Here is a 12,706-nt window from a genome sequence, read left to right on the forward strand (position 1 = left end):
CTACTTTAAAAACAGGCAGTTTCGATTTTTTAATAACACAGGCAATTCTGATCCGATCTTATTGGAATTTTTTTCGAAACCCACTAATTTTGGGTCATTCTTTTCAGCTGTGATGTCAGTTTTTCGCTAATTATCACTTATGTGCTTAATTCCGAAACCAGACCTCCACATTCTTGAAACATATTAGTGCTAGGTTAATTTTAACCACAAATTTGAAAAGTATGGCCCAAATTTAGTAGGATTACATACTTTGTTTATCAAAATTGGATAAAATTTCGATGTAATAGAGAAAAATTAAATATTTTGAATTTTGATGACGTCATCAAGTTAAAAAATTCGATTTTTTTAAATAACACAGGCAATTTTGATCCAATCTTATTGGAATTTTTTTTGAAACCCACTAACTTTGGGTCATTCTTTTCAGCTGTGATGTCAGTTTTTCGCTAGTTATCACTGATGTGCTTAATTCCGAAACCAGACCTCCACATTCTTGAAACCTATTAGTGCTAGGTTAATTTTGACCACAAATTTGAAAAGTATGGCCCAAATTTAGTAGGATTACATACTTTGTTTATCAAAATTGGATAAAATTTCGATGTAATAGAGAAAAATTAAATATTTTGAATTTTGATGACGTCATCAAGTTCAAAAATTCGATTTTTTTAAATAACACAGGCAATTTTTATCGCATCTTATTGGAATTTTTTTTGAAACCCACTAAGTTTGGGTCATTCTTTGCAGCTGTGATGTCAGTTTTTCGCTAGTTATCACTTATGTGCTTAATTCCGAAACCAGACCTCCACATTCTTGAAACCTTTTAGTGCTAGGTTAATTTTGACCAAAAATTTAAAAAGTATGGCCCAAATTTAGTAGGATTACATACTTTGTTTATCAAAATTGGATAAAATTTCGAAGTAATAGAGCAAAATTAAATATTTTGAATTTTGATGACGTCATCAAGTTCCAAAAATTCGATTTTTTTAATAACACAGGCAATTTTAATCCGATCTTATTGGAATTTTTTTTGAAACCCACTAATTTTGGGTCATTCTTTTCAGCTGTGATGTCAGTTTTTAACTAGTTATCACTTATGTGCTTAATTCCGAAACCAGACCTCCACATTCTTGAAATCTATTAGTGCTAGGTTAATTTTGACCACAAATTTGAAAAGTTTGGCCCAAATTTAGTAGGATTACATACTTTGTTTATCAAAATTGGATAAAATTTCGATGTAATAGAGCAAAATTAAATATTTTCAATTTTGATGACGACATCAAGTTCAAAAATTAGATTTTTTTAATAACACAGGCAATTTTGATCCGATCTTATTGGAATTTTTTTTGAAACCCACTAATTTTGGGTCATTCTTTTCAGCTGTGATGTCAGTTTTTCGCTAGTTATCACTTATGTGCTTAATTCCGAAACCAGACCTCCACATTCTTGAAACCTATTAGTGCTAGGTTAATTTTGACCAAAAATTTGAAAAGTATGGCCCAAATTTAGTAGGATTACATACTTTGTTTATCAAAATTGGATAAAATTTCGATGTAATAGAGCAAAATTAAATATTTTGAATTTTGATGACGTCATCAAGTTAAAAAATTCGATTTTTTTTATAACACAGGCGATTTTGATCCGATCTTATTGGTATTTTTTTTGAAACCCACTAATTTTGGGTCATTCTTTTCAGCTGTGATGTCAGTTTTTCGCTAATTATCACTTATGTGCTTAATTCCGAAACCAGACCTCCACATTCTTGAAACCTATTAGTGCTAGGTTAATTTTAACCACAAATTTGAAAAGTATGGCCCAAATTTAGTAGGATTACATACTTTCAAGTGCGAGCTTAGCGTTATGTACCCGAAAAAACTAAAAAATGGGGATAATCTTCAAAATCGGCTCAGTTAGGAAAAGGCTATAAGGAAAAAAGTAATTTAATAGAGAATGTTTGAAGATTTTTTTAAGAAGGTTTTTTTTTTTTTAAATTTTGTAATTTTTACTTGTTAGTCCTTTTGGTATTTATATCATGAGTTCAGATTTAAAAAAAAAAGCTTTATGAAACTGAGGCATGAGAGATAAAAAAAACTGTCCTCTTTAGAATGTTAGCTAGAAATAGATAAATTTAGAAACGATATCAATATCAAATCCAACGTAAAATGCTTTTAAAAGCCTTGAGCTGTTAAAGAAGCCTCTATTAATCCATTCTAAGGTTTTCAATAATATCAGTTCCATATTCTTTTAAATTGCATCTTTATTCTGAAAATAAACGTTTTAATTTTACACTTTTCAAGTGTGTTACAGGAGCAGGTTAGTAACTTTTTATTCATTTTTGTGTATGTATGAGCCAAAAGTATGCAATATGAAACCTCTAAATAGAAATATCTTGAAATTAATACAGTTAAACATATTTAAATACGTTAATAGACCGGATTACACATTTAGAATGTTGAAAAAATGAGAATTGAGTCTCATTTTCTTGGAATTTCTTACTAGAGTCAGGAACACATTTCACTGTAATCAAAGCAAAAATACAATTTATTTAAATACAAAATGTAAAAAAAAAATTAAACATATGTATATAAAATATGAATTTATTTCTTCGATGATATATTTATCAAGTAATGATAATATAAGGCCTGCTGCGATCCGACATACTTCAAAAGCGTACAATATACAGAACATATAAAAAATTCAAAACTACTAAATATTATATTTAGAAGTCGAATTATTATAAACTCATTTCAGAGCTACAAGCAGATTGTTTCCTAATAACTCATTACACATCGTAATTTTGTATGTTTATTGAACGATGAGTTATTAAAAAATTATTTGTTTGTGGGTCTGAATTGACTTTATATTTGAAAATTTATTCAACACCAAAAAAAAAATATGTCTGAAATTTATAGATGATAATAATTTTGATTTGTCATTAATAAATTTAACATAAAAATTCTTTTCTTTATTGTGTAGGTTTTCTATAAAATTTTAATATATTAATAATTTTTATTAATTTATTTGGTAAAAAATTGTTATAAATTTATTTTAGTAATAAAATTAATATGACAATTTGCCAAAATTATTAAAAAATTATGAATATTAATTACATTTTAATATTGCCATCAAATAAGTTTTGCTATAAAAATTAAATGAATTGATGATAATTTTATTAATAATTTTTTTACATATGGTTGGTTATTGGACAAAATAGAAATTAATTCGACATGAACTTTTTAAATTTCATCAATATTTATTTCCTGAAAAAATTTAATAATAAATTATTACTTATGTTTGAAATGAAGGTATGGTTTCAAAAATGTTAAAGCACAGTTTTATTTACTAAACAACTCCTTAATTTATTTTCCTCTCTAAGTATCGTTCTTGACCGGAGATGCATTCCCTTCTATTCCATTGAATCGAAACCAATGGGTATTCTTATATAATAAATATTTACGTTTAAACTTGATAAAAATAACTTTTCAAAGAAATTTTTATCGTTTTATAAAATTTATTATTTGCAATTATTATTATTTTCGCATTAACGAAGAAATTAACAAATGTAATCATAAAATTAATAATAATTTTTATAATAATTATGTAGTTACGGTAAATGTCACGACCATCGAAACGTTTTTATATACATTCATTTAAAAATATTTGTAGAATTTGTGCTTGTGTAAAATTTCTATTTAAAAACTGGTTATTTCAATCCCGAAAATCGAAAAATATGAGTTATATATTGACTTTTTGAAGTGCTTTGAATTTTCATGCTTTGAGAGAAACCGTTTTTATCGAAGAAAAAGGGTGGTTAGAAAAGAAGAAAAAGAAGACGATAATCGTGTAGGAATTTGGTAAATTTGTAAAACAATACTAGATCTGATATTCGACACTGTCAAAACAGGATATTTCCACAATTAGGTTGGGATAGGCTAGGTTATATTGGCTATATTTCCACTGATAATTTCATTTATCAGCTCCCCAATTATTTCCTGAGTGCACTACCTCCATGCATATACCATACACTACACCAGCCCATCATAACTATTAATTCAATAATTTTTTGTTGTAACGGCGGAAATTGAACCTCTTACCCTAGGAATACCACGAACGGAATTAATGCCTTAACCAACTGAGCTACTAGGATTGACATTTGCACAAGTAACTTAGTAAAGTGTTTATTTTTATAAACTATTTTTAAGGACCAGTTAGAAATAGATGAAAAAAAAATATGACATGCAAATAAATTAGTTTTTCGAAATTTTAGCTGACACATATTTTGGCAATATTTGAGATAATTAGAAAGCTGTTTGTTCTGGCCTTTTACGGTCATATCCACCACTACAGCTATATATTGTTATTGTTATTGACTTATCAACTAAATAGTATAAATATGTGATGGCTATTTGACAGCTAAATTATGTTTACTAACATACGTTCGTTCAATCTTTGTGGTTACTTTAACTAACAGCAACAGTAGAAGTTAATAAGAACGTACAATAGTCACAACGTTAGTGTATTATGTGTGTATGGGAAATGCAAACATTTAAAAACTATTAAAAATGCCTACAGGTATTTTTACTATAATACAAAATAACCATATAAATACTTTTAATTCTTTTTTTATTCTTATAATTCTCACCAGTTAAGTCTACCGATACAGGTGATTTAGAAAAATGTACAACTGGAATCAGTTATCGGGTTGTACAATTAAGATTTCACCGTCATAATGTTACAATTGTCTACTACTATCGTCTTTTGTGTCTGTCCAAGTAAATCATTTTTATCGAATTAATTTCATTCAAGATCAAATAGCATGTTTTTGAAGTGAAAACTTCTTTTGGAACTCCCCCGAAATGGATGGATTGATTTTGATGAAATTTTGTGTGTGTGTTAAAGTGGATGTGAAGATGGCTCAGATTCACTATTCGGTCCACCATAAAATGTTTTTGATGGTTCCGAAAAAAAATTAAAATCCATGAAATGAATGGTGGAAACGCATATAAATAATATATTGCATTACATCTTACCATTCAAATGTATTTATTTATGCTCCCACCATATTTATCTAAAATTGTTGCATAGGTATTTATTAAACCAAGATGCGAGCGCAACGAGCTCCACTGCCGAAGCCTAGTTATTCCAAAGTTTAAAGTTTTTAAGTTTTCACTGGAGAAATAGTCCTCATGACAGAATATCGTTTTGTCTTATGAAAAAATATTTTGATAATAACATATGGACATAATTTCACTTTTATATAAAAATGTGCATCCCGCTTATAACGACTACGGGTTAAAAAGACCATAGCTGTTGGCCCCTTCAAAAGCTATTCCCATTGATAAAAGTCAAAACATCTTACATTGAGTAAAAAATATGATAAAGAAGTTTAATTACTTTGCAATTACTTTGAAATGCCTGCAGGACTTTCAAACATAAGAAGGTAGACAGAAGTTGTTGTAAAGTATAGAGGTTTTAGGAGAAAGTGGTTTTGACTTCAACTTGCTTGAAATGCAATTGTTTCTTTGCATTGTAAAATGTTTTCGAGGTTAAAAAAATGAAGAAGGGAATTTTTCATGAAGTAAGTTTGACTGTTGAACAAAGAGTTAATGATTCAATAACCTTAAAACAATCCCGTCTGTATCATAAAATCATAGCATGATCACTTTTGTGAAAATATGAAAAATGAAAACGAGTTTTGTGATAGTCATAAAACTCAATGTTTACATGTCATGACCTTTAAGAATATTGTCCTTTGTGTGCGCATTTGAAAAATAAAAATTCAACTTCATATTATAGTATTTTACAAAAGTAATTATGTCTAGAAATGATAAGGCTTTTGAAACATCAAAGGTTTATATCATACAAGGTCTTTCATAAAAGTTTTATATTTTTACAAAAACATCATATTGAAACATGTGTTGATGATTCTGAAAACCATGTGCTTGCTTTCTTTGGAATTTATCGAAAAATGAATCATTTTCAGACAGAAGCCATACTTTTTGTACTTTGAACGGTATTCACTTTTGATTCACAAAATTTTTTCTTTGAAAAATCAGTCTTATCGTCTTAATTTCTCTAATTAAAACGCGCCTAAAACGCAATACTATGTAGTCATAATTACGACAGGAATTAGATAAACGCAACAGACGAATTCAATGCTACAAGAGAATAATTGCATTGCTGCTAGACACGGTAAAACTAGCTCATATTTTATAAATACGATGAAAAAATTATCAAAACAATTTGGGTTAAAATATTAAATATTATAAAATATGACTCAAAAATTTTACTAATTACCTTAAAGCGTTAATTACCCTATAAAAACAAGGTGTTTACAACAAAAATGATTTAGTGTTTATAAGTATTAGAATAATAAATATAACAAAAAAATTATTTAGAAACGATGAATTATATTGTAATATTGTTAATAATTTCATCATCTATTATGATGCTAGAAACAGTTAAAGGAGAACCAGAAGCACGTATTGGACGTAGATGTATGTATTTATTATTGATTGGAAATTATTGATTTATTGATTTGCGGAAGTTCATCTATTATAAACATAAAATACTCTCATAAAATCTCTTCATTATTATTTTGAATAATTTTCTAGTTCGATTGCCTAATTTTTTGAACTTAAATAATCAACGATGCACGGGGTGTCCATCACATTATTGCAATGACGATCCAGCTATAATTCATGGATACTGCTGTGGGTGTGCTCGGCTGTTCGGTAAGTAATTATTCGTTAAGCTTTGGTAGATTTATATTTCAACCAGTTTGGTATGGGATATGCCATGCTTTGATGGCAATAAAAATATCCCTTATTCAAATTGGTTAATCTCTTAATTAGGAGATAAAGACATCACCGTGGAAACAAGGCTTAAACTATTAGTTTTTAATTGTACGGCAGAAAATTTCTAGAAATTCTTCTTACCTTTCTAGAAGTTTTCAACTTTAAGTACTTTCTGTGTTATAAAAGAGATTTGAATTATATTAGATATTTAATAAAATAAATAATATATCTGTAATTATTTTCAGAGAGCTTACCAATATCATGCCCAGGACATTTAAGTTGTCCATTGGATACTAGAGGATTATGTCGTGATTATGAATATATGATGAATTGTTGCTGTTGATAACAATAAAATAAATCCACAAAAAATTTGAAAAATTTAATTTGTAAACCTCTAATATTTTGATAAGATAATAAGTTTAAGCTATTTTTACATACAAAAATGTAATAAATAAAACTTGTAAATAAGAATTAAAAAATATGAACTTTTCTAGAAAGGTTCTATTTATTTTCAAGGCATTAGTTTTATTCGAGTAAGTTTTCATTGAATTGACCAACTAATGAATCCATGTTTAAATGTTCATAAAAGATCGTAATCAGTGTCGATACCAGAACAAAAGTGTTAACAAAAAACTAAAATTTTGTGTATTAATTGATACACAAAATTTCAGTTTTTTGCTAGAGTATTTCATGCGTTTTCTGTATAAATTGCAAGTCGATTCTCTGAACGGTTTACGATAAATTAATCGTTAAAAGCAGCCCTTTTTACATGGTGGTTTATGAGAAAGTCGGATTAAATGTGGATTTTTTAATCAATAAGGGTTTTTAAAAACGTAACCATTAGCATAAAATTTTTTATAAATATTCCTAGTTTTAACCTTAAAAATTATTTTGAAATTGAGAGCACTGCATGAAAATGAAAAACTTTTTTTTGATAAAAATTACTGACTTTAATAGTTAATTTCTCTTAAACCGTATAGAAAATCGATATAGATTATCACAAAAGACGTATAAAAGGATGATTATTGATAAATAACTAATTTTTTTTTTTTTGTAATTAATTTATTCGGTTTTTGAATAATTAATTATCGAAATACCTGAATACAGAATTTATTTGAATGGTTTTCTTATTTCAAAGACAATACTTTATAGTCTACAGCATGACTAACACACTCGCGAAACTTCGTGAGTGGCTTCATTTCAGTGTAACCTAAAACATTTTTATTTACAAAAACTTTGGAAATTGTGGCGTTAGCATAATAAAACAAATAGTTGTTAAACTGACATGTTTAACGCGTAGGTCTGAGAAAACGGCTCATGAAATATGTAAGCCAGTATGTACATTTAATTTTACTTATATGTATTAAACAACTGTGTAAAAATTAGCCGGTTGTTCATAAATTTTCATACCATCGTTTTTCCGACATTTTGGAGGTCACCAAACGGCCCAATATTTTTCTGGCCACTATTATTTTCTCTTATATTATATTCATATATCTTGCATTCAAGAAGAAAGCAAACGATTGTTCATATTTTTTCATTAGGTCGTGACTTGTTTCCCTTCTTCCCCATATTGAAATTGTCCCAATTTCAAAGTTTTCATAAATGTAAAGGTTTTAAGTTACACTGAAATGAAGTCACTCACGAAGTTTCGTAAGTGTGTTAATCACGAAACTATACCACGTCGCTGTACTGTAGACTATTAATTCGAGTAAGATTTAGCTTTGAAAGATCTGCATTTAACTTTTTATTAGTAGCCCACGAAATGGTAGGACACACAAACTTTTGAAGATCTAAACCTAACAAATTTCCATTACATTGACCAATGCAAGTAATGGATCCAAGTTAAAAATGTTTAAAAAAAGATCATAATCATCATTTCTTAATTAATACAGAATTTAATTGATTTTAGGTCTTTATTAAGGTCTAACTTATATTGTAAAACTCATTCCAAATCAATTTTAAAAGCCTATTTTTAACCAACGAGTATTTAGATAAGCATTTGAAATTAAGAATGAAATATTTGTATCCATACAAAGTAAAGACCAATCTAAATACATTTGAATGTAAGAGGTATCACTGACAGCAGGCCTATTATAATATGGTTTCTATATATACTTACTATAGGCTTTTTGAATGAGATTTCATTTTATGAATGAAGATGTATCGTCTTTCAATGAATTCTATTATAAACCATTGTGTGCTGTAATAACTATATAACCTGTATTATACAAAAAGTGTTTATAATGTCCCATGGCATTTTAGATATAATGTGACAAGAGCCAATCATCTTCTTGTGACATTTTATGTACAAGTCATAAAAATACCACTTTTTTTTTTTAACGAATATTATTCAACTTTATAAAGGTAATATGTAGTTACTTAAGATGTAATTGGGAAAAAAAAGGCTTTTAAGTAATACGAAAAGAAAAAAAATTTGTATTAAATATTGCTAATCGAATAGAGGTGAAGTTTTTGACAAAAATTATTTTGAAAGGGTAGATAAAGTAGAATTGCTCATGAGCGCAGGGAGGTGGGTGCAAGGAGGTACATTTGCACCCACGGTTTGGCAAGAAAATACGCTGTTAAGGAAAAATATAAAGAATTTTGTTTACTAAATTGGGCGGACAAGTTTTTTTATCCTTGAATTTGTAAAAATTAAACGAATTAAAATCATATTAACTAAGACAATTATTAAAAACTTCGAAAATCGATATGCTTTAAACTTTGGTTACGAATATCTTTAAACGCTGACAGTAATCTGTTAAACGAAGGAGACAATTTTTGTAGATCAGTTAATTTTCTACAAAAATTTGTAACATATTTTTGTAGAAAATATGTAAAGAACGTCTTCACGCTTAATCGATGGGATTTATTCTAGGTACATCAGGCTGTGCGCTTGGTGTATTATGATGTTGTTCCATGGTCTACACGTTTTTATCGAGAGTTGACTAATATTTTTATTCTCAAACAAATTACATAATGTTGAGAAGTTAAGAACAAAATTAGCATTCTCAAGAAAAGCTATGAAACGTGAACGTTTGATCAAAACCATTTACTTTATTTCATTCATTATTTTCCGATATAATACTGGAAGCTTTGTATTCTAAAATACAAAGCTTCTTTCTTCAAACATGGCATGATAAAAGAATAAAAAAAAAGTTTCAGTATCATGTTTTCCCCGCCACATTGGATACGAAATTCGTTCTGCCAGCAAAATCAACTTACTTATGAAAAAAAGAGATAAAAATCCAATTCAACGCTCACGAGTTGAAAGTAATACTTTATAATTCATCCATAAAAATTTCAAAGCTGGATAAACCTTTTTAAAGAATATGAGAACGATTTCGATATTTTTATCTAAAACATTGACTTTTTTATGCAGTGAAATTAATACACGAAAGATAAAAATGTAATTAATAGTAATTATTTTGACGGCGTAAGAAAAAACATAAAACGGCAACTCGTTTCAAAGAAACAAACTTTATTGATAAGCTTAAATCGTACACATTAAAAAAACCTGAATTGATTTTAAATATTAAAAAAAAAAAAACAAAAAGGACTCATTTTAAAAGTTTACCTCTGCATTTAATTAACAAAATCCCCCAACGATAATTATAATTATCATTTTCAGCATAATTTTTAATTAACAATAAATTGAATTTTATAGATAAAATAGAGTTCTCTTGCACTAATTAAGAGACAAAAAAGAAATAATCACTTGATATAGAAATAAAAAATCCACAAAAAAACTATTCCAATTTATTTTATTATAAATTTGATGCCATTTTTTTTCTTTCTGAAAAGAGATACATATCATCACTTTTTTTCTCCAAACATATATCCGGTGTAAAAAGGAATAATAATATTTTAACACGACAAAAAGTAGATATAAGTATATATTTAAGAAACAAAATAACAGGATGTTTCAGGATTATTAACAATAAATTCATTTTGCGAATACATATGGTATCATTCTGAGAAGTCTTGTGGTTTCACTCATTGATGTCATGATAGGCGCTGAATATTTTAAAAGTAACTTAAAGTTTGAAGGTGTTACGCGATAATGCTACCTGTGTGTTAAAAAACATTTACACTTTGAGAGTAGTTTGAAGTTATCAACGATTAGCTGAAGGTATGGTAAAAAAATTTATTCTTTTATAATAAATTTATATATAAATGTATAAGTATATATAAATGTACTACACTTTGGAGTATATTGAAAATTGTTTCAGCGGGCTCTCGGACTAATAGGACTAATACAGATTCATCAATTAACTGAATATCAGCTTCCTAAAATCTTTATTGGCCTATAAATAAAAATTTGATAACAGGCTTAAAGAAGGCTTCAGTATGCTTTTAATTAATAGATATATTTTAAGGAACCACAGTATTTTACAAAAATATTGTTCGAATGTATGAATGAATTGTCTGATAAACAATAATCACATAAAAAACTGCCGTTGTTTTAATTAATTGTGATTTTTCCTGATAAATACCTTCACAGAGGGACAAAAATAAAATTAAGCATTACATCACTACCTTGAAACACACTGTAGGTAAATATACAAATCCAATAAATATAAATGTATAAACTAAACCAGCTATAGGTGCTTGTGGAACACATACATAACATATAATGTCGATGTCGATGTCGAATTCCATATCTAGAATCCGATCGTTATATTCTATTTAATTACCTGACACAGAGTATGTGTTAGTTTACACTCGATTGATAATCAGATGAAGGTTTGCTCATAAATTGGAACAAAAGTTGCTTGCCTAACTAACTAACTTAAACTAAGTAAGTATTGGTTACTGGTTCAGCTTGTATGTTGATTGTTGTTTCTTGTTGTTGTAAACTGACTTAACCATTATATTTATATTTATTGAATCAAAATAAAATGCTGTTTTAAAATGTTTGAATGTGTGAATATTATTATTAGGTCTGTTTTATCTTTTACATAGTATTTGTACATACAATAACACATAAATAAGTGTGTAAAATAGTAACATTATCAGACAATCACATATTTTAACCTGATTCAACAAATTGGTGATCAAACATCGCATTAACAATTAAAGCTTGAAATCATAAAGATATTTTTCTTAATTGTCTTTTTTGCTGTATTCAAAAATTGCTTAAAGCTTAAAAAGGTTAATAATAGCATTAAAATTGTCTATATTCAGTAAGTTCAAGAACGAAAATTGGCTAGTTTTCTGCAAGAGCATTAATTTAGAACGTCATTGACTGAACATACAAAATCCTTTTCATTTCGCATGCAATTTTTTCCCATTTTTTTCCCTGAGAAGACTGGTCTCAGTGTCCCCAGTGCCTGTTTTGATTGACGGGCTTCATAAATGCCCCGCCGAAGAAAGTCTGTATAAAAAAAGTAGTGATTTTTGTTTAAATCATTTTTTCGAAAAACGTCATTATTGCATTTAATCGAAAAATGCTTAAAGTTTATAGATAATTGTAAGCCAAAGTCATGGACACAGGCGAATTTTCTCTATTGTCCTGGACAACTTTTAACTAAAGCATTTTTCCGCATTTAGTGTGTTTTCTTTCGATTAAAGTCCCATTTCCTCCGAAACCTGACGATTATCGAAAAAATGGTTTAGATGAAAAATGTCAGTTTTTTATGAGGATCAACTTTCTAATTCAAAGTGTTCTATCTCTTAACGTTCAAGATGTAAATTGGCTTTTAGAAAACCTGAAGAACTAGGTTCAATCGGATGTCAGACCATGATGTCCCTCAAAAAATTGGTTAATATACTCTGCGACTTTTGTTTAAGTTATTTTTTGATTGTTTAGCTACCAAACGAGCTATTAGTCATTATAGATAAAAATTACCCATCCTGTATATGCGGTTTAAAAGTACTTAAATGTCCCATTTTAAGCTTAAAGTGCAAAC

General features: G+C 28.1%; 2 protein-coding genes across 2 annotated transcripts in view; one reads left to right on the plus strand and one right to left on the minus strand.

Annotated features, from left to right (window-relative positions):
* The window catches only part of LOC123296888 (dendritic arbor reduction protein 1), a 379,251-nt gene that overhangs the window by 224,823 nt on the left and 141,722 nt on the right, over positions 1 to 12,706 (minus strand). The window lies entirely within an intron of this gene.
* LOC123296887 lies at positions 6,379 to 7,206 on the plus strand. Its single transcript, XM_044878584.1, has 3 exons — positions 6,379 to 6,491; positions 6,609 to 6,728; positions 7,037 to 7,206. The coding sequence occupies exons 1-3, from the start codon at positions 6,398 to 6,400 to the stop codon at positions 7,132 to 7,134; spliced, it is 312 nt and encodes a 103-aa protein (XP_044734519.1). The 5' UTR covers positions 6,379 to 6,397; the 3' UTR covers positions 7,135 to 7,206.

Source organism: Chrysoperla carnea, chromosome 3, assembly GCF_905475395.1.
Source record: "Chrysoperla carnea chromosome 3, inChrCarn1.1, whole genome shotgun sequence".
Classification (NCBI taxonomy): Eukaryota; Metazoa; Arthropoda; class Insecta; order Neuroptera; family Chrysopidae; genus Chrysoperla; species Chrysoperla carnea.

What these genes read in the sequence shown, in the direction of transcription:
- LOC123296887 (XM_044878584.1), top strand. Translation starts at nt 6,398, where the DNA reads ATGAATTATATTGTAATATTGTTAATAATTTCATCATCTATTATGATG. An exon ending in AGCACGTATTGGACGTAGAT is followed by an intron (nt 6,492 to 6,608) that starts GTATGTATTTAT and finishes ATAATTTTCTAG; the next exon opens with TTCGATTGCCTAATTTTTTG. An exon ending in TGGGTGTGCTCGGCTGTTCG is followed by an intron (nt 6,729 to 7,036) that starts GTAAGTAATTAT and finishes AATTATTTTCAG; the next exon opens with AGAGCTTACCAATATCATGC.